General features: G+C 43.2%; 1 protein-coding gene across 8 annotated transcripts in view; it reads right to left on the bottom strand.

The window, feature by feature from the left end:
• The window catches only part of PALS2 (protein associated with LIN7 2, MAGUK p55 family member), a 134,978-nt gene that overhangs the window by 44,306 nt on the left and 68,018 nt on the right, over window positions 1-22,654 (bottom strand). For 6 of the 8 annotated variants that reach the window (XR_013635392.1, XM_078851770.1, XM_073333707.1 and 3 more), the window contains 2 exons: window positions 12,658-12,776; window positions 2,106-2,258 (listed from right to left, as the gene is read on the bottom strand). Coding sequence is in view for 7 of the 8 variants with exons in the window: in XM_078851770.1 (XP_078707896.1) it covers window positions 2,106-2,258; window positions 12,658-12,774 (270 nt within the window). In the remaining variant the exon portion in view is untranslated. Of the gene's footprint in view, window positions 1-2,105; window positions 2,259-12,657; window positions 12,780-22,654 lie in introns of all 8 variants that reach the window. The other 2 variants (XM_073333710.1, XM_073333708.1) reach the window with 1 other exon arrangement.

A 22,654-nucleotide genomic window follows, 5' to 3' on the forward strand; every position in this document is an offset into this window, starting at 1 on the left:
ACAGGCATCACATTAAGTAGTTGGATAGAAAAAGCAGAGTACAAGATACCATGGATGGTGGCTCTGGTAGGGCCACATGCACAGCCGGGGTAGGCAGAGGATAGGACCAGTAGCTAGGCCAGGCTGTACTACTCGAATGTTGCAGCTTCCAGAGGCCTACCAGAGCATGGACACAGAAAGCAGAGGCCTTCAAGCAACTCACATGGGATGCTTCAGGAGCCTGTGTGCCACAAACAGGGAAACAGCGAAACAGACATAACAGAGAAAAAGGAACTTCAGGTCCAGCTGTGGAAGCAGAAGATAGGGGCTACAGGTTCCTGGGAGCCTCTTGAAGGGCCAGCAAAAATTTGCTTTAACTGCTGCCACCAATTTGCTTGTGACTGAACCTGGCAGTTACAGGACTGGGAGCTATTCTTTTACCTGGTCCTCTGCTCAAAACTTGAGTAAGTGGGTTTTTGTGTAGGAATCTCTGCAAAGGGAGAGTCAGAATCCTCATGACACCACGAGGGGTAAATTATGAAAAAATATTCTAATATGCTCTTTAAAAATCAGTTTAACCTAATGTGGTGGCACAAAATGCTAAGATCCCTTAATCATAATAATCTAACAATGTTACTACAGGGCAGAGTTAAGGTTATTATTTTTTGTATGATCACAGTACCTAGGAGCCCTAGTCCTGGGCCAGTACCCCACTGTGCTAGGCCCTGTACACACACGGAACAAAGACATTCCCTGCCCCAAAGAGTTTAACAATCTAAATGAAAGAAAAGATGATAGAGGTATACAGACAAGCCTAAGTACAAGGACACAAGGGACATTATTGGTCAGCGCAAGAAGCTGCGGGCTCAGTACACTAGCAGCTTAACCATTGTCAAGCTTTTGTACATAACACCACAGAGGAGAGTCCAAAGGAGGAATCTTAAGGAAGATAATGAGTTAGCTTTTCAGATATTTAGGGGGAAAAACTCATAAGCGAAAGGGGCAACATAGGAGAAGATGCTTGTTTGAAAATTTAACAAGTGAGCCAGGGAGGCTGGAGTTGATCTTTCGGTGATGAATGAGAGATGATGGATAAGGTGGTTTCAGTGCCATAACTGTGAATTTCTTACTTTAACATTTTGGATCGCTTAAGTATTACCTTAGCTCTGAATTTCCTGATTTTGTAGTGCTTGGCTTTGGTAGGACATCATCATCCAGGTTATGTTTTTTCCCCTTAAGTGATACATACGCTCAACCTTGACTCTGCTTTGACAGTTTTTTGTTTGGGAATATGTAGAGGGCATAGCTCACATCAAGTGCAATTCCTAGACTATTAATGATTTAATAGGCAGAAATGTACAATACCTCTTTCCTGAAGAAACTTTTTCTGAGGGATGAGAGAAGGCCACAGACTTATGAATAAGGGGTTTCCTGCACCTTCTTGTGAATAGCCTGCTACTGGCTATAGTCAGAGATAGGATGCTGGAATAATGGTGTAGTTAAATGTCTGCCAAACACACCACAGCAGTGGAGAAAAGTAAATCCAAATTTAAGATAAAAAGTCCAGAGTAAAATAAAAGTTAGGGAAATCCTTTTAGATCTTGTGTAACTTTTGAAGCATAAAACTGTCCAGTTAAAAAAAACCCCAAAACACAAAAACCCTGTATGCAAGAGCAACAGTGTGACCAGTTTTAAAAAAACAAAGATTCTTTAGCTGACAGTGCAGAATTAAGTTTCCAGGTGAAAGGATGTCAAATCTGTACGTAATATACATCATCCCCCTGAGCACAGCAAATTTGGACCAGGAGAAGAAAGAATTGTAAGTGCTTGGCTAGAGACAGATTTGAGAATATATCAAGGAATGTAGAATATGCTTTGATCAAAATGAATTCATCATCATATATACCTAATCCCTCCAAGTGGTCTTTTTTCGTTTTGGTTTTATCCTATTTCTCTTTAACTCTACTCTTGGTGAAAAAAAAGACTGTGGTGTTTCTTCCAAATTCTTCCTCCTTATTTGGCTGGAGGGGTTAAAATTATTTTTTCCACTCCTAGTTAGATCAATATGCATATGTTTATATATTAAGTGGTAACATTTAAATATGCAAACTGAAAAAAAATGATACCTGAAAATGAGGTTCCTTGAGTATACCAACTAATTCTGCAATACTTTCATCTTTGTTTATTAAAGGACTGATGTCTTCAAGAATTTCATTCACTAGCTCCAGGTTGTTGTCACTGACAGCCTCAAGTTTAGAATCTTCCAGTCGCTCATGAGCCTGTGAGAGATTAAAAACAAGATTATATTAATGATAGCCAATGAGTTGCAACAGTACTTTTAATTCATTTAGCCCTGTGATTAATTTTATTTCCTGATTTATCTTTTCATCAAGAGTAAAAAGAGCACTTTATCTAAAGTAAATCTGCTGTTTTGCCTTCACAGCCTCACCGCAGGATTAGCGTGCTTAACCACTTGGCCACAGAACCCTCATTTTAAAGCAGCACTGGACTGACGTGTGTGTGTGTACACGTGTCCCCCCAAGCTCTATATTACACAACAGTCTAATAGCCCACCATCTCTGAACAATCTTTCAGTTTCTCTTTACTTCTAGAAGTGCTACAAGGGCTGGGCTCTGAAACAGAGAGGAAGAGGGAGGATCAATGTTGCTTTATGAAGGCAATACAGTTAGAGAACAAGAGTTTGCCTTGGTAACTCTTTTGCTTGATCCTGGACATTTCTGTCACTGAGTCCCACTCTAAGAGACTAGTTAGCAGTAGGGTAAGCAGATAGCAAGTATGAAAAATTGGGACTCTTTTTCGGGAGTAGGGGGTATAGTTCCTATATAACACAAAGTCCTTAATATCGAGACATCTGGTCACCCTAGTTAGCAGTGACCTCCTTGAAAAGAAGGTCTTCTCCCCTCTAATGACTGGGCTTCATAGTCTGAATTTCCTCTAAATACATTATACTCCATTTAGCCAAAACCTTATTATCCTTATTATCTGAATCCCTTCCTTGTCCCCCAGCTGCAGAGGGCCTGAATCTATGCTAGGGGCCAAGAAAGGGATTTGGATAATGCGGAGATTCTGATAATAGAGCAAAGACCCCTGGCCAGGAAGGCGATGACAACAAACCTTGGCCACAGGGGAGGCCACGATGATATGGAATGACTCCTGCAGCAGCACAGGGAGCCCTATGTAGCTCTGCTATCATGAGAGTGGGTGAAGTGGTGCTATGACAGTGGAACTGCAGAAAGCTCGGACCACTGCAAACCTGGTGATCCCTGACCCCTGCAGGCGCAAGGTGCAGGCAGAAGGCCACACTTCTGATGGGGAAAAGCGGAGACCTCCCTCTACCCTCTGGCTAGGACTGTGAGGAGGAGCCACCCCCAGAAACCAAGGAGGCCACCCCCTGCTGAACAGCTCCTGCCCTCTCCATTTTGTCCAAACTCCCAATTATCTGAATGAAATCTGTGTCCCCCCTGCTATTTGGGTAATCAGGAGTATAGTGTAATAACTAAGAGTTCCTAACCATCTCAACTTTCCTTCCCAACAGCAGATATTGGGCTCTGGGGAAAAAAAAACAGGCAGAGAAACTGACTTATTGAGATGAGAGATAATTTTGGTCAGAAACTTGGGGTGCAGCCTAAGGACATTTCTTCTTTGTGGACTATCATAAGAATTGCTGACTCTCACTAGCAGCCATGTAAATATGAACAGTTGCCAAGAATTGCTTCAGTGATACCAGAGATAGGACAAAGTCCAAGACAATTGGAATCAGATAACCACCATGTCAAAGCATCTGCCTTGAGCAATTTTAAGCCAGTTCTAACTTTGTCACCCCCTATGAGGCTGCTTTTTGATCTCTGACTGACTGGATCACCTCAGACAAGTAAAGTCATCTTGCTTTGAAAATCAACAGCTATGAAGGGACATGAAGTCTGCATAAACTGCTCTGCTGAGACAAGAAATCCGGACTCAAGAGAAAGAGTGAAAGGATGACTGAGCAATATTTCCTGAGAACCAGGTCTGTCAGTTCCATGTTGGCTTTCTCCTGCCAAATCTTCCACACTACCCTGGCAATAAGAATAAGTGGAGAAAAAGCATTTTTTTCATAAAAGGCTCCTTTCCCCCATAAATATAAGAGAAAGGTGTCTATAACCACACTGTGGATTACTGCTCAATCTAATGCAGAACTTGAGACACATCTCTACAACCTAAGATTCAGGAAGGCCAATCACAATAAAGGCTGAGCAGATCAGATGGCTGAAGTCCTGTCAGAGCTCTTCTCCTCTGTGCTGAACAACCTCTAACCTAAAGACCCCAGGAAAATGCTTTTTCCAGTTCCATTCAAAGTGATTGGATCTTAAGACTTATAAAGTCATTTAGCTTATGTTGTCATTCTTTAATGATAACCCAGAGGACAACTCTGAAATCCAGTGATGTGATATCAGACTTTGACACTGAGGCAGGCTTAATAAACTGCACTTCCAGTGCCTTTTTAGCGGAGGATAACAGGCTCATGAGCTTCCAGATCCCCTTGTAAAGGCAAGTTCTAATGAAAATTAGAAAATTCTGTTGGGCCTCTTCATCCCTCTTCTGAAAAGACTTACAGATGTACTGCCTTAGACAAAGTCCATCCCTAAACTCAGCAGTGCTCATCAGAAGCTGGGAATTTCCCAAGGAAACCAACAAAAAAATTAAGATGCTCAACACTATATAAACTACTAACATTATTTACAGTAATTTTAACAAACAGAAGTCAGCAAAAGAATTGATTCATGATCACTGGTTGGTACAGAGAGAACTGAGCCCTGGTCTACACTAGGACTTTAGGTCGAATTTAGCAACGTTAAATCGATTTAAACCTGCACCCGTCCACACAGTGAAGCCCTTTATTTCGACTTAAAGGGCTCTTAAAATCGATTTCCTTACTCCACCCCTGACAAGTGGATTAGCGCTTAAATCGACGTTCCCAGCTCGAATTTGGGGTACTGTGGACACAATTCGATGGTATTGGCCTCCGGGAGCTATCTCAGAGTGCTCCATTCTGACCGCTCTGGACAGCACTCTCAACTCAGATGCACTGGCCAGATAGACAGGAAAAGAACCGCGAACTTTTGAATCTCATTTCCTGTTTGGCCAGCGTGGCAAGCTGCAGGTGACCATGCAGAGCTCATCAGCACAGGTGACCATGATGGAGTCCCAGAATCGCAAAAGAGCTCCAGCATGGACCGAACGGGAGGTACGGGATCTGATCGCTGTTTGGGGAGAGGAATCCGTGCTATCAGAACTCCGTTCCAGTTTTCGAAATGCCAAAACCTTTGTGAAAATCTCCCAGGGCATGAAGGACAGAGGCCATAACAGGGACCCGAAGCAGTGCCGCGTGAAACTGAAGGAGCTGAGGCAAGCCTACCAGAAAACCAGAGAGACGAACAGCCGCTCTGGGTCAGAGCCCCAAACATGCCGCTTCTATGATGAGCTGCATGCCATTTCAGGGGGTTCAGCCACCACTACCCCAGCCGTGTTGTTTGACTCCTTCAATGGAGATGGAGGCAATACGGAAGCAGGTTTTGGGGACGAAGAAGATGATGAGGAGGAGGAGGTTGTAGATAGCTCACAGCAAGCAAGCAGAGAAACCGGTTTTCCCGACAGCCAGGAACTGTTTCTCACCCTAGACCTGGAGCCAGTACCCCCCGAACCCACCCAAGGCTGCCTCCTGGACCCAGCAGGCGGAGAAGGGACCTCTGGTGAGCGTACCTTTTAAAATGCTATACATGGTTTAAAAGCAAGTATGTGAAAGGATTACTTTGCCCTGGCATTTGCGGTTCTCCTAGATGTAGTCCTAAAGCCTTTGCAAAAGGTTTCTGGGGAGGGCAGCCTTATTTCGTCCTTCATGGTAGGACATTTTATCACTCCAGGCCAGTAACACATACTTGGGAATCACTGTAGAACAAAGCATTGCAGTGTATGTTTGCTGGCATTCAACCAAAATCCGTTCTCTCTCTCTCTGTGTTATCCTCAGGAGAGTGAGATATAATTCATGGTCACCTGGTTGAAATAGGGTGCTTTTCTTCAGGGACACTCAGTATAGCCCATTCCTGCTGGGCTGTTTGCCTGTGGCTGAACAGAAATGTTCCCCGCTGTTAGCCACAGGGAGGGGGGAAGGTTGAGGGGGTAGTCACGCGGTGGGAGGAGGCAAAATGCGACCTTGTAACGAAAGCACATGTGCTATGTATGTAATGTTAACAGCAAGGTTTACCCTGAAAGAGTGTAGCGACTGTTTTATAAAATGTGTCTTTTTAAATACCGCTGTCCCTTTTTTTTTCTCCACCAGCTGCATGTGTTTCAATGATCACAGGATCTTCTCCTTCCCAGAGGCTAGTGAAGCTTAGAAAGAAAAAAAAACGCACTCGCGATGAAATGTTCTCCGAGCTCATGCTGTCCTCCCACACTGACAGAGCACAGACGAATGCGTGGAGGCAAATGATGTCAGAGTGCAGGAAAGCACAAAATGACCGGGAGGAGAGGTGGCGGGCTGAAGAGAGTAAGTGGCGGGCTGAAGAGAGTAAGTGGCGGGCTGAAGAGAGTAAGTGGCGGCAGCGTGATGAGAGGAGGCAGGATTCAATGCTGAGGCTGCTGCAGGACCAAACCAGAATGCTCCAGTGTATGGTTGAGCTGCAGCAAAGGCAGCTGGAGCACAGACTGCCACTGCTGCCCCTCTGTAACCAACCGCCCTCCTCCCCAAGTTCCATAGCCTCCACACCCAGACGCCCAAGAAAGCGGTGAGGGGGCCTCCGGCCAACCAGCCACTCCACAACAGAGGATTGCCCAAAAAAAAGAAGGCTGTCATTCAATAAATTTTAAAGTTGTAAACTTTTAAAGTGCTGTGCTTAAAGTGCTGTGTGGCATTTTCCTTCCCTCCTCCACCACCCCTCCTGGGATACCTTGGTAGTCATCTCCCTATTTGTGTGATGAATGAATAACGAATGCATGACTGTGAAGCAGCAATGACTTTATTGCCTCTGCAAGCGGTGATTAAAGGGAGGAGGGGAGGGTGGTTAGCTTACAGGGAAGTAGAGTGAAACAAGGGGCGGGGGGTTTCATCAAGGAGAAACAAACAGAACTTTCACACTGTAGCCTGGCCAGTCATGAAACTGGTTTTCAAAGCTTCTCTGATGCGTACCGCGCCCTCCTGAGCTCTTCTAACCGCCCTGGTGTCTGGCTGCGCGTAACCAGCAGCTAGGCGATTTGCCTCAATCTCCCACCCCGCCATAAACGTCTCCCCCTTACTCTCACAGATATTATGGAGCACACAGCAAGCAGTAATAACAGTGGGAATATTGGTTTCGCTGAGGTCTAAGCGAGTCAGTAAACTGCGCCAGCGCGCCTTTAAACGTCCAAATGCACATTCTACCACCATTCTGCACTTGCTCAGCCTGTAGTTGAACAGCTCCTGACCACTGTCCAGGCTGCCTGTGTACGGCTTCATGAGCCATGGCATTAAGGGGTAGGCTGGGTCCCCAAGGATACATATAGGCATTTCAACATCCCCAACAGTTATTTTCTGGTCTGGGAAGAAAGTCCCTTCCTGCAGCTTTTGAAACAGACCAGAGTTCCTGAAGATGCGAGCGTCATGCACCTTTCCTGGCCATCCCACGTTGATGTTGGTGAAACGTCCCTTGTGATCCACCAGAGCTTGCAGCACTATCGAAAAGTACCCCTTGCGGTTTATGTACTCGGCGGCTTGGTGCTCCGGTGCCAAGATAGGGATATGGGTTCCGTCTATAGCCCCACCACAGTTAGGGAATCCCATTGCAGCAAAGCCATCCACTATGACCTGCACATTTCCCAGGGTCACTACCCTTGATATCAGCAGATCTTTGATTGCGTGAGCTACTTGCATCACAGCAGCCCCCACAGTAGATTTGCCCACTCCAAATTGATTCCCAACTGACCGGTAGCTGTCTGGCGTTGCAAGCTTCCACAGGGCTATCGCCACTTGCTTCTCAACTGTGAGGGCTGCTCTCATCCTGGTATTCATGCGCTTCAGGGCAGGGGAAAGCAAGTCACAAAGTTCCATGAAAGTGCCCTTACGCATGCGAAAGTTTCGCAGCCACTGGGAATCGTCCCAGACCTGCAACACTATGCGGTCCCACCAGTCTGTGCTTGTTTCCCAAGCCCAGAATCGGCGTTCCACAGCATGAACCTGCCCCATTAGCACCATGATGCATGCATTGGCAGGGCCCATGCTTTCAGAGAAATCTGTGTCCATGTCCTGATCACTCACGGGACCGCGCTGACGTCGCCTCCTCGCCCGGTATCGCGTTGCCATGTTCTGGTGCTGCATATACTGCTGGATAATGCGTGTGGTGGTTGATGTGCTCCTAATTGCCAAAATGAGCTCAGCGGCCTCCATGCTTGCCTTGGTATGGCGTCCGCACAGAAAAAAGGCGCGGAACGATTGTCTGCCGTTGCTCTGACGGAGGGAGGGGCGACTGACGACACGGCTTACAGGGTTGGCTTCAGGGAACTAAAATCAACAAAGGGTGTGCCTGTACATCAAGGAGTATTTCAGGCAGGACTGCACGGAGGGTTCCAATAAGAAATGGTGCACCAAAGTTATCGTTGTTATTGGAACAAGGAGGTTAGCCTGGCCTCTGATTGATACATGGCTAGATTAACCTCGCTGCGCCTTCTCTGTGACTGACTGCAGTGTGATCTAGACAGGGGAGGAGGAAAATGAGTACAAAACAAATCTGGTCTATTTCTTGTTCTGACCCACTCCATCTATCCTTTACATCTTTGGCTGGCAGCAGACAAAAAAGGCGCGAAATGATTGTCTGCCCTTGCTTTCACGGGGGGAGGGAGGGTGGGAACGGGGTCCTGACGATATGTACCCAGAACCACCCGCGACAATGTTTTAGCCCCATCAGGCATTGGGATATCAACCCAGAATTCCAATGGGCAGCGGAGACTGCGGGAACTGTGGGATAGCTACCCACAGTGCAACGCTCCGGAAGTCGACGCTTGCCTCGGTACTGTGGAAGCGCTCCGCCGAGTTAATGCACTTAATGCACATAGAGCATTTTCTGTGGGGACACACACACTCGAATATATAAAACCGATTTCAAAAAAACCGACTTCTATAAATTCGACCTAATTTCGTAGTGTAGACATACCCTGAGACACCCTTACGGGGAGCGAACAATGTATACCCACAATATATGGAGCCTGATGGACAAGTGCACATATCCAATTGCCAAGTACTGCTTTAATATGGGTCCTTTAGTATCTGCCTAGGAAAACCACTTCTCAGTGGGGCTGTGTAGAGGCAGTGTGTCAAAGGCAGATGTTTAAATTTAATCTTGCTATAAAAATGGAAAAATCTGTATGTTTTTTCTGAAACGATTTTTCATGAAGTAAGTAGAATTCAACAAGTAGAATTTACAGGTAAGAATCCATTCTTACCTGTAAATTCTATTAAGCAAGCCCCAATATTTGTAATTAATTAACCTCTGAAGTAGCTTATTTAACACAGAAAGGACAAAGCTTCAGTTATTTTTCTATTTTAAAGAAAAAAAAGTCAGGTCATTGACTAAATAATCCTGTTTATTATAAGGCTCACTGAGAATTTTGAGCCAGACATACACATCACTCTTAAAAGAATAAAGAAATGTTATGGTGCTGCCGTTTTTTAAATGTATTTTGCAAATACCATACAGATTATATAACCATTTACCACTGTAACCAATACTGCTTTTACAGTAGCTAAAAGACAATAATACTGATCTTATAATTAGTAACATTTTGCAATGACAATTTGCATTAAAAAAAAATCTAACAAAAATTTACTCTACTCATTTCCCCCAGATATAATTGCATCCACACTAGGGGATTGTATAGTTAAAGTGATACAGCTTTCTAGCGGAGATATGCCAATAATCAAAAGTGTAAACATTTCCGTTATAGTCTCTCTCTTTTGCATTTGCAACTTGACCATTAAAAAAACTGCCTTAGGGCTCATCTAGATAACAGTGCGCTGCAAGCTGAGGTGTACATCTACAGAGCACTAGAATGCCACACAGTAATTGTCCGTGAGGACTCTGCTCCTGTGCACTAAAAGTTCCCTAGTGTGCTTTGATCTACTCCCATTTCAAAGTAGAGTAGATCAAAGGGCATGCAGTAGCAGGATCCACACTGAGTTACTGTGTGGCACACTAGCACTGTAGATTTGTCTTTAACTGTTCTCCTAGACAAGCTCTTAGACTGTAATTTGCCAGAGAAGAGAAGCTCTTGCCAAAGGAGCAAAAAGAAGCTTGTTTCTAAAGCACCCCCTCCCTGGTGATAAAAAAATAAAGTATCAAATTTAACATAAAAGTGGAGATATACAATTCACATTTGAAAGCCAACCACTGTACCTGTGCTCTAATCTGTACGCAGTAGATACGGAATGCGAGCATCCACTTTTTGAGACCCCTGCAGTACTTTTGCATAGAGTTGCCGCCACTTTAGCCTAGAAGTGGCTCACTTTTGTTAAATTACACATAAACTGTGTTATTTTCTAATCTTTTCTCACTCCATTCTTGTTACTAACAGCAGCATACTGCCATTGTTTCTCTCTACACCTCTCTCTCTAGGCTGCACCATGGTGATCCATGTGGGTGGGTTTCTGTGCCTGCATGGAGCCCCACTGACTTCAGAGTGGCTCTATACAGGCACAATCTCTCATACGTGTGGATCACAATGTACGTTTGGTCAAAGACAAACCGGATGAGATGCGACAGGAGACAGTAGAGTAGTACTATATAAATACTAAATACTGAAAATCTTGAAATTTTGAGTATTTTGAAATTGTCTTCATAAATAATTTTACCATATTTTTGGTATCTGAAGTTCCTAAAACACAGGAATTTGCCAAATCAACTCCTACCTTCCATCGGCTCATGATGCCAGCCTCCATTGCCCACTTGTTAAATTTTCATAGATTTCAAGGCCAGAGAGAACCACTGGGATCATCTAGTCTGGCCTCCTGTATAACACAGGTCATAAAACTTCCTCAAAATAATTCCTAGAGAATATCATTTAGAAAAACATCCAAACTTGATTTGAAGCTTGGCAGTGAGAGAATCCACCACAACCCTTGGCAAGTTGTTTAAATGGCTAATTATTGTCACTTTATGCCTTATTTTCCGTCTGAATTTGTCTAGCTCCAACTTCCAGCCACTGGATCATGTTACATCTTTCTCTGCTAGATTGAAAAGCTTATTATTAAATATTTGTTCCCCACATAGATATTTATAGACTGCAATCAAGTTACCCCTTATCTTTCTCTTTGTTAAGTTAAACACATTGAGCTCTGAGTCTATCACTATAGGGCATTTTTCTAATCCTTTAATCATTCGTGTGGTCTTCTCTGACTACTCTCCAGTTTATCAACGTCCTTCTTAAACTGTGAGCACCAGAACTACACACACTATCCCAGCAATGGTTGCACCACTGCCAAAAATAACATCTATTCTTACCCGACGTTCTCCTGTTTATGCATCCCAGGATCACATTAGCTCTTTTGACCCCAGTGTCACACAGGGAGCTCATGTTCAGCTGATTACTTCCCACAACCCCCAAAACTTTTACAGAGTCACTGCTTCCCAAGATAGAGTGCCCCATCCTGTAAATATGTCCTATATTCTTTGTTCATAGATGTATACATTTACACTTAGCTCTATCAAAAACACACATTGTTTGCTAGCACCCAGTTTACCAAGCCATCCAGATCACCCTGAATCTGACTCATCCTCTTCATTTACCCCTCCCCCTATGTTTGTGTCAACTGCAAACTTTATCAGTGATTATTTTGTTTTCTTCCAGGTCATTGATAAATATGTTAAATAGCATAGGGACAAGAATCAATTCCTGCTGGTCCACACTGAAAATACACCTGCTCAATGATGATTCCCCATTTACGATTACATTTTGAGACCTGTCAGCCAGTTTTTAATCCATTTGTGTGTGCCACATTAAAAAACTAGAATGATATAAAACTAATCAAAATGTTGTGCAGCACCAACAACCTTTCAAACAACCTCCTTTGTGTTTTATCCCTTCATGCTTGGAAGAAAGGCTCCATGACATCTACAAAACTCACTCATTCTCCCTCAATTCCCTCCTTAAAATTCTCCTTGATGATGTGTGTACAAAAACCTGACAATGGTAAGGCTGCTGGTGTGCTGAGCCTACAGCCTATCACACTGACTAGTAATGTTTCTTGTACTTACCTGTTGGTCTGTCTATATCTAAAAATTTCTTTTTTTTAGATTGCAAGCTCTTTTTGTTCTGTGTGTACAGTGCCCAGCAGAGTAGGATCCTGGTTCGTGACTGGGACTCCTAGGCTCTTTGATAATACTAATGATAAATAAACTTATTTTCATCCTCCATATTCCAATCCCTTTTCTAAATGCTAGAAAAGCAACTGAGTTCAATAGATGGAGAAAGGATCAAGTCAAGCAGGTCCAAGATTAAATCTGTTCTCACAATTTCCTTTAAGTCCACCAGTGGTAGATATGCTCTGGATAAAATTAATTTATACTACCAGTCAGACTTCTTGACTTGACAATATTCCAAGTAAAAATATGCAAAGTGTCAAATTTAATTAAAGCTATCAATACATCAAAATACCTTAGCAAGTGATTTTACAATAGGGTTCTCCATAATTCCTTTGAGGAAAATAAGGTCTATTTCTTCAGCTCCTGTTGATATGGGCAGATCAGTAAGATTATCCAAAACTTGCTGCATTGCTGCTGATAAAAAGAAACAGTAATGACAAAAATACTCTGGACAAGCCTTTAAAAACTGAAATACAACTAAAACCCAATATTCATAAGACATCTCAGATGTTTAGAGACTACTGATGTAGTGATTGCTCCAGTGGAATTACTGCAGATATTTTATATAGCACATTGGAGTGAGTGTGGGGCAGCCAACATTCCATTTGCATTTACAAAGAAAGGGGCTTGGACAGAAAATAAGATTTTTTTTTTTGCGATCCACCTAGAATTTTACCAATGCAATTGCTTTGAAGCCAGGTGCAGCACATTTTCCCAACATTTGCTAGTGTTTAAAGGTGTCAAGAAATACATAAATGAGTATATGCTATACGTTATATCCTTGGAGACACACTTGCACATATTATTAAATGTAATGTGTATTAATGGCTGTTTTCCTTCTATTTCTCTTTTCTTTGGACATTCGAGAAATGTTTTCAGCCCTCATGTGCACATGTCCACACATACTGCAGGTCCAAACATATGCATGTGGTACCTGTACACTTGTGTACAGTTGAACAATTCTGACATTTGCATGTACACATGGGCTTGCTAAGGTTCAACACAATTTTTTTTAAATAATAATCGTTAAGCTACTATACTACAATGGTCCACAGGCTGCAAAAAAAAAAAAAAAAAAAAAGTCAGAAAACTACACACATACCCTTTCCTCCCACACAGAAATGTATTCCTAATCTGCATTACTTCTTCATGGCTTTTCACAATAGCTTTCATTATGTAACAACAACTGTACAGAATGGATGGTATTTAAAACACCTACACTCTGATATCTATCCTTCCTAGAAAAATCCATTTCATGAAAATATTTACTGGCCACTCTTTATTAAAACATTCTACTTAACACAATTAAATGCTATCCTGAAGTACAGTAGCTTCTGTCAATCAACAGGGTTTGTGGACCATTTTTAACATTTGAAAAAGTCTGCTATAACCATATTTTGTAATAAACACCCCCACCCCCATTTACTTTAAGAAAGTGAATTCTCCTTGAAAGGATGAGTAGGAGGGAAATGACAGTTACATTATGCTTTCATAGATTCTGACAGCAATATATTATTTCCAATCTTTAGCTGAGAGACAAAAGCTGTCGGTAACCACATTGTGAGCTTCATGCTGCATACCGTATTTAAGTCAGCAAAACAAAAATGACTAAAAACAACCAAATCAAACTCTACATAGCCCATATGTTTTTTAAAAGCCCCTATGACATGTTAAATCCCTCTTCGCCCATTCCAGTTCAAGTTGGCAAAACAACGTTGCACTCACATTTCATGACTTCCAAATTCTCTAACTCAGTGGTTCCCAAACTTTAACAATCTGTGAACCCCTTTCACTAAAATGTAAAGTCTCGCAAACCCTCTCCTAAAATTATTATTTCCAGGGATTTTCTCCTTTACTTGAGTATAAATTATAAAAGCAGTGATCTTGGAAATATAAATTTTTTGTTTTTATGACATGCTTATTACACACTATTTATTATTCTTAATCATTACAGTATTTTTATTACATTATGAAAATAGCAACACTCTTCCAAGATCTCACTTTCATAGCTTGTATCACTTTGAATAAGCCTGTTATAAGACAAGGCTTTTATGTTTTATCAGTGAGTATCAGATGTGAAACAGCATGAAGGTATTTAAGAAGCCAATTCAGAGTTCCTCTTACACAAGCATTCAGCTCTTGAGCAGTCCAGGCAAACACCACATGTTACAACAAAGCTTAAACTTGTTCATAGTAATTTTAAAAACAATACTAGCTGCCTATTTAATTTTAAAAACAGCAAGAAATATCCACCTCCCTTTCCATTTCTTATAAGGAGTCTTGAAGTTTAAATCTCCTCAGTGTGATAGATATGCTTGCTTTGATCTGCTTAGCTCTTGGAAGTCGTACTGCCCAAGGCTCCCAGGGACAGCTCTGTCCACCATGAGGGAATTTTTTCCCCCCGAGAACCCCCTGTAAAATTTCATGAACCCCAGTTTGGGAACTACTGCTCTAACTACACAACTGTAACATTCTCTTAATGCTGGTTTTCTGGCATAAAATACATACATTTGCACAAGTATACAAGTGCTTCTATCAAGCATTTTTATTGGTGTACTATGTGTCATACAGTGTTGGGATCATAAATGCTAAATTACAATAATATGCTTTCTTTGCTTTACGAATAAACTGTGCAGAGCTCACCAGATTCCACAAAATTACACATCTATGCCAATGCCATTTCATAGTTAACACTTGTCCTAAGATTAAGAATTTATTCCACAAAATTCTGACAAATTATGTGTTTTACAAACAGAAGCAATCATTATATGTGGACAACAGCACTAGTTACTTATTAGCGATACGATGCATCAGTTTCCTTCTTCTCTCTCTCTTTAAAGTCCGTCATATGGGTGTTCTAACAATTTTTGAAATGCTAGGGAGCTCTTTAGGCTGACAATCTGTATCCTTTTCCACATTTATTGGGCATAATTTGCCTTTGCAGACTGTAAATTATTTGGGGCCAGGACTGTTCTTAAATGACTGAAGCACCATGTGTACCACAGCACTGTATAAAAAAAATAAACTACCACCACCTGCCCCTCTCCAGGGCAGATTAAGTCCTGAAAGCAACACTGCGACACTCTGCACCATGGGGGAACCCCCTGCAACCCCCATATTCATCATTTGTATCTAATTGTAATATTGCATATAAAGCATGCCATGTACGGTATCATGGGAAAGATTATGATCTGCTGAAACCCACTGTTCCATCTAAATATGTATACCATTTAGGCATATGAAGTTATGAGAATTGCACTGTATGCTTCTCATTAAAATATGCTGAGAGTTTAGGAAGCACCCAGATACTAGCTCCCCAAAGACAGTAAGAAGGGGGATAACCAGCGCTCAGGTGGGTGCTGAACAAATATCAGCCATTGTCCAGCAAGAGACTTACAATTCAATGACTCACTTGCACAAGGCCACACCAAGGGAATTGCTCAACCTTGCCTGATGACCTAGCAATGCCCAACAGACATGCCTGGACATATGTTCTCCAGTCACATGAACTAAGGATATAAAACACAACACAATGGCCGCATGCTTTGTCCTCTCTCTTCTCCCCCACCTACGCGGAAGGCAATGAGAATGCCGGAGCTGAAGAGACTGGTCCACAAGCTAAGAGGGAAAAAGCCTGTGTATTAAAGACTGTTACCAACCTGCAATATCCAGGGAGGTGAGAAAAACTGCTTAATCTACATCAGGGGTCCGCAACCTTCGGCAAGCAGCCCATCAGGGTAGTCCACTGGCAGGCTGCAAGACATTTTGTTCATGTTGACAGTCCGCAGGCACAGCCCCTCATAGCTCCAAGTGGCCACGGTTCACTGTTCCCGGACAATGAGAACGGAGGGACACAACGAGCTGCTGAAACATGATGGCCGCCACTTCCCGCAGCTCCCATACCCTGAGAACAGCAAACCGCAGCCACTGGGAGCTGTACCTGCAGACGGTCAACATAAACAAAATGTCTCGCGACTCGCCAGTGGATTACTGTGATGGGCCGCATGCTAAAGGTTGCCAACCCCTGACTTAGACATTGCCCAGTCTAACAGGGTTGAGAGTTTAGACTGCATGCTTATATTTTCTTTTCTTTTTTTTTTTTTTTTTGGTAACCACTTTTTGCCTATCACTTATAATCACTTAAAATCTAGCTTTTGTAACCAATACACTTGTTTTACTGCTTATCTTTACCAGAGAGTTTGTCTGAAGTGTTTGGCAAATCTGCTCAGGTCACAAAGGCTGGTGCATGTCCACTTTTCATTGATGAAGTTGTGAACCAATTAATAAATTTGCATTGCTCAAGAAAGGGTCTTGAGCAGTGCAAGACAGTATATTCCTAAGGTACAAGGCTGGGAGCTGGTGGGATTTGGCTGGTACCTTTCTCTGTGAGAGTCATGAGTGACTCTGAGGGCATTTATGCAATCTAGCTGGGTGTGGGACTCCACATGCGGTTGTACTGAGTGGTAACAGCACTTGGAGGGATTTGCTTCTTGCCACCAGTAAGGCATTGTGAGAGAACTCAGAATAATGAGCAGAGGGGGCACAATGCCCCCACAGTCCCAGGTTGCACCCCAAGGATCCTGTGACAAGTAGATACACTAGAAATCTGCTAGGCACCGCATTAAACCTACAGTGGTAAAGTTCCATTCATTCTTTAATAAATTAACTAATATAGTATGTAGCTGAAGTGCTAAATCCGTGACGCACCAAGAAAATGAGAATGCTCTTAGGTAATATGTAAGATAGTTGATCCTGTTTAAATATTATTTTCTGACTTTCCTTTCACTTCAGACATCTATCCCTCAGAGCTGAATCAATCTCTGTGCCACTAACCTCAAATATTTTTGCAGCAAGAACTCCTGACATAAGGGGGACTTCCAAAAGAAACTACCCAAAGTGAGATGAATGCAGGGGACTAGGTGCCCAGAAACTGAAAGTCCTGATGTGCTCACAACTTTCTTGCTGCCGTGAAGGAAAAGAGTATTTACCGTATGAAGGCTTATTCATTTTGGAAGATTATTCTGGACACCATATTCAGTTTCTAGTGATCTTTGCTGTGCTAGTAGACCTGAAGTAGCCCTACTTCTGAGCCTCAATTGATTTTTAAATTTGATACAATGCCAGTATTGGCTATGCTAAGCTGGCTTTAGCATGGGAAAATGGAGTTTACTTACCATATAGTTACTGGAGTTCAAGATGCACGGTCCCTATGAGTGCACATGTTCTATGTGCCTAAGACCAGAAGACTTTTCCATAGCAGTGTGTTCCACAGCACCTGCACTCTGTGCTTCCTCATGCTCTAAACTGAGGACATAAGTGGCAGTGAGGACCTGCTGCCTCACCAGTTCCTACTCTACTGCGACTCAAGTAAGAATCTGAGCAGAGGGGAAGGAGGGCAAATAATACCCATCGGGACCACACATCTCAAATAAACTCCAGTTACTACAGAAATAAGTAACCTTCACTTCAAGCGCTAGTCCATATGGTATGCACTGTGGGTGACTCCCAAGCAGTACTCATGATGGAGAAGTACGTAAGGAAGAATGCTGCAAATCACAGGATTGTTGAACCAAAGGAGGCATCCACGGATGAAGCTTGGACAAAAGCATAATGCCTGGTAAATGTATGAATGGAGCCTTGAGCTGCTGCTTTACAGATGTCCAAGAGGGGAACTAACTCCCTGTAGGAAAGCCACACATACAGTTTGTGCTCTAGTTGAATATGCCCAGATACCGTGATGGGGAGGCGCTTCCATAAGCTCTTAGTAGTGGAGAATACACTCTGAAATCTATTTTGAGAGTCTTTGAGAAGAGACAGCTTCTCCTTTCATTCTCTGAGTAATGAAAACGAATAGCCTTGGAGACTTTCTAAAGGGTTTTGCCCTTTGCTAGTTGGAGGCTAAAGCTCTGCCAACAACCACAGAGTGCAGCTTCCGGTCATTCCTATTACTGTTAGGTTTTGGGTGGAAGCCTGGCAAGCGAGCAGTATGATTCACGTGAAATTCAGAGGGGACCTTTGGGATGTGATTTCAACACTTTATGCCTGCGGAACACCATGTGGAGAGGATCCACCATGAAAGTCCCAAGCTTACCCACTTTCATAGCCAACATGATCACCATTAGGAAGGCCACTTTCATAGACAGGGCCAAAAGAACAGGAAGCCAAAGGTTCAAATGATGCAGACACATCATGGACTGTTTTCTACCCTAAATCTTTCATTTTGCAATCCGTCTCTGTGTGAGACTCTTTTTATAGTGCAAAGACATCTCATCTCAAACATCGGTAGGCACTGCCCCGCCACCCCTTTTCTGACCATGTTTCTCTACTGCAGAGCATTGCAGTGGCACCATTCTTCTACACAGTTGAGCTTTCAGTCACAGTGACATATGTTTGTCATACACAACACCTGAAATGCTATTACACACTTTGCCAACACTCCCCAGTCTGGACCATATCATGTTTAAGCTTACTATCTTCTGGAACCCAGACACCAAAGTACTTGAACTGGTCAGTCTGATTTCGTCATACCCTATTAATTTCTTAAACGATCTGCCATCCAAAAATCAGGCTGCCAGATGGAGGGAGGCTGGATTTGGATGGATGGCTCTGTCCTCATTCTGAGACAGCAGATTTAGAAACAGTTATAGGCTATGCATGGGTGAGAGGCCATCTGCAGTATGGTGGCAAAACAAAATTATCTCAGCAACCAAGGTGCTATCAGGATTATTTTTGCCTTTTCCTGCTTGACCCTCTTGTAGGCAAAGGCTAATAGGGGAATGGGAGGGAAGGCCTACATTAGCAGCTCCAGTGTCCCAGAAAGGCATCCAGCATAGCAGTTCATGAGCAGTAAGTTGGGTGCTGCTAGTTTGCTTCAGTCATGAAGTCCCAGAATCGGAAACCCCACGACCTGAATATGTTCTGCACCACTGAAGAGTGGAGTTCCCACTCACAATCCAGGTAGATATGCCTGTTTAGACTATCTTCTAGCATTCAATACTCTGGTCAGTGCACTGCCAATACGGATCTGATGCACCAGATCCAAAGCATGATTTCATCCATGCAGAGTGGGGGGAACCTCACTCCTCTCTGCTTATACATAATACTGCTGTAGTCACACTGTCAGACATAACTTAGACATGTTGGAGCAGATGAAGAGTGACAATCTTTTGCAAGCTTTGTGCATTCTCTGAAGCAGAAGATTGATGTGCAGTTTAGTTTGTGTGGAATGCAGGAGCCCTGAGCCATATGACTGCCTACATGCACTCCTCAGCACAGTAAGGAGGAATCTGTAATGAATGTATCTGTGGGTGATGGGAGAACAAAGGGAACCCCTACACGGTCTCTTTGTCTTGCTCTACACTGGGGGGAGGGGGGGGAAGACAGAAATCGATCTAAGTTACGCAACTTCAGCTATGTGAATAACGTAGCTGAAGTTGACGTACTTAGATCGACTTACCGTGGTGTCTTCACTGTGGTGAGTCAACTGCTGCTGCTCCTCCATTGACTCTGCCTGTGCCTCTCGTGGTGCTGGAGTACAGGAACTCGACGGGAGAGCACTCGTGGGGGTAGATTTATCGTGTCTAGACTAGATGCGATAATCGATCCCCACGGGATCGATCGCTGCCCGCCGATCTGGCGGGTAGTGAAGACATACCCTTTGTTTTCCCACTAGGTGAGGGATGAGAGGACACTCAAATGAAACAAAACTTGTTTGTCCAGGGTGCAGCTTCCTGGAGCATAGGCCATCCACAACTAGACTCTTACAAATGATGTCACATAGCTGCATGCAGCCAAATGGCCTAGAAGGACCAGGCAGGACTGGATTGTCATTTGTGGGGATTAGTCAGAGCTGGGTGATTAGGTCCTTCATCACACAGAATCTGTGACAGTAAATATGCCATGACCAAAATGGAGTTCAGATTCACTCTTATAAATTCCATAACTTGTGTTGCAGCTAAAGTGGACACTTTTGGATTTACCTACATCCCAAAGAGTGAAAGAAGTTTAGTAAGGAGAGGACCACCATCCATTCCTCCTGATACGAGTGTCCTGTGATCAGCCAATTGTCAAAGTAAGGAAATACCAGGCTGCCTCAGCAATGAAGATATGCTGCTATCCCAGAGAGCACCTTTGTAGACACCGCATTAAGTTGATGTAATTTACGTCATTCAGGGAGGTAGTTTTTTCACACCCTGAGCAACGTAAGTTACACTGATTTCAGCGGTAGACAAACCTAGAGTCTCACTCAGTACCAAGAGCAGGGGAGAGACAGTCTATTTCTTAGAGGACTTAGGAAGTAATGTATCCCTCTTTGTGAAGGGGGTGTCCACCTTTACCTTCCTAATGCCTCTGCTTAAACAAGTCCTTGAGCTTGATCAAGGATCGCTAGAGAGCATTGTTGCTAGAGGGGCACTACACAGAAGCTCCAGCCAGTGTGCCAGGAAGCAGGAGGGATCAGAATTGGAATGGAGCCTCTTGGAGAGTTCTATGAAGTGTCTACAGAGTTGGAACTCTCCTTTCCCCTTTGGACTGGAGGAGGCTGGGTCGACAGATTTTGCACTTAGAAGAAATGTGTGATTCCCTGAGTCAACATAGGCAGGGTCCTAACCAGAAAGGCTTGTGGGCAGGCGAGGCAGGGCTTAAAGCCTGGAATCTTGGGCATACTAAGTGCTTCAGACATTGGGGCAGCAAGTAGGGAAAACCCCCAAACCCCAAAACTAATACTAACAGCTAACCAAGGGAAAAAAAGTGAATTCAAGCAGGACTGCCAGCAAAAGCTGAGGACACTGAAGGGTTCTGTCTCAGACCACAAGCAATAGAAAGGAATTAGAGAGCAATTGATCCATGCTGCCCTTTATATCCATGGTTAAGAGTTTGAGGAGGTGCAGAGCACAGGAGCAGACCAATGAATATGGCCATTAAAAAGTCTTCTGGTCTCAGGTGCATGGAGCACATGTGCACCCTCTGTGAATACCAACTGGGAGAAGCGCTTGAAGAACTACTCCTTAGATCTTCCCTCTGGCATTATGCTCATACCTCTCCTAGTTCCACCACATACATCAGGGTATTCTTGCTGGAGTATCTGAAAATATAGGACCATGGTCAAATAGGCAGTCAACTGACTTTATTTGACTAGTTACAGCTGACCACCTTCTCTGTCCTACAATCCACGGAGCTAGTCATATAAATAATAAAATAATAGGACTGGAAAGGACCTCGAGAGGTATACTAGTCCAATCCCCTGCACTCAAGGCAGGACTAAGTATTATCTAGACCATCCCTGACAGGTGTTTGTCTAACCTGTGCTTAAAAATTTCCAATGATGGAGATTCCACAACCTCCATAGGCAATTTATTTCAGTGCTTAACTATCCTGACAGTTAGGAAGTTCTTCCTAATGTTCAACCAAAACCTCCCTTGCTGCAATTTAAGTCCATTGCTTCTTGGCCTATCCTCAGATGTTAACGAGAGCCATTTTTGTCTGCCCTCCTTGTAACAACCTTTTATGTACTTGAGAACTGTTACCTGGTCTCCTCTCAGTCTTCTCTTCGCCACACTAAACAAACCCAATTTTTTCAATCTTCCCTCACAGATTATGTTTTCTAGACCTTTAATCATTTTTGTTGCTCTTCTCTAGACTTCCTCCAATTTGTCCACATCTTTCCCGAAATGTGGTGCCCAGAACCGGGCACAATACTCCAGTTGAGGCCTAATCAGCACAGAGTACAGCAGAAGAATTAATTCTTGGGTCTTGCTTACAACACTCCTGCTCATACGTCCCAGAATGGTAAGGTTTTTTTTGCAACAGGGTTACATTGTTCACTCATATTTAGCTTGTGATCCATTATGACCCCCAGATCCTTTTCTGTAATACTCCTTCCTATGCAGCCATTTCCCATTTTGTATGTGTGCAACTGATTGTTCTTTCCTAAGTTGAGTACCTTCATTTCTTCTTATTGAATTTCATCCTATTTACTTCACACCATTTCTCCAGTTTGTCCAGATCATTTTGAATTTTAATCCTAACCACCAAAGCACTTGCAACCCCTCCCAGCTTGGTATCATCCTCAAACTTAAGTGTACTCTCTATGCCATTATCTAATCATTGATTAAGTTATTGAACAGAACTGGACCCATAACAGATTCCTGCAGGACCCCACTTAATATGCCCCTCCAGCTTGACTGTGAACCACTAACTACTACTCTCCGGGAACGATTTTCCAATGAGTTATGCAGCCACCTACAGTAGCTCTATCTAGTTTGTATTTCCCCAGTTTGTTTATGAGAAGG

This window comes from Lepidochelys kempii, chromosome 2 (assembly GCF_965140285.1).
Source record: "Lepidochelys kempii isolate rLepKem1 chromosome 2, rLepKem1.hap1, whole genome shotgun sequence".
Taxonomy (NCBI): Eukaryota; Metazoa; Chordata; order Testudines; family Cheloniidae; genus Lepidochelys; species Lepidochelys kempii.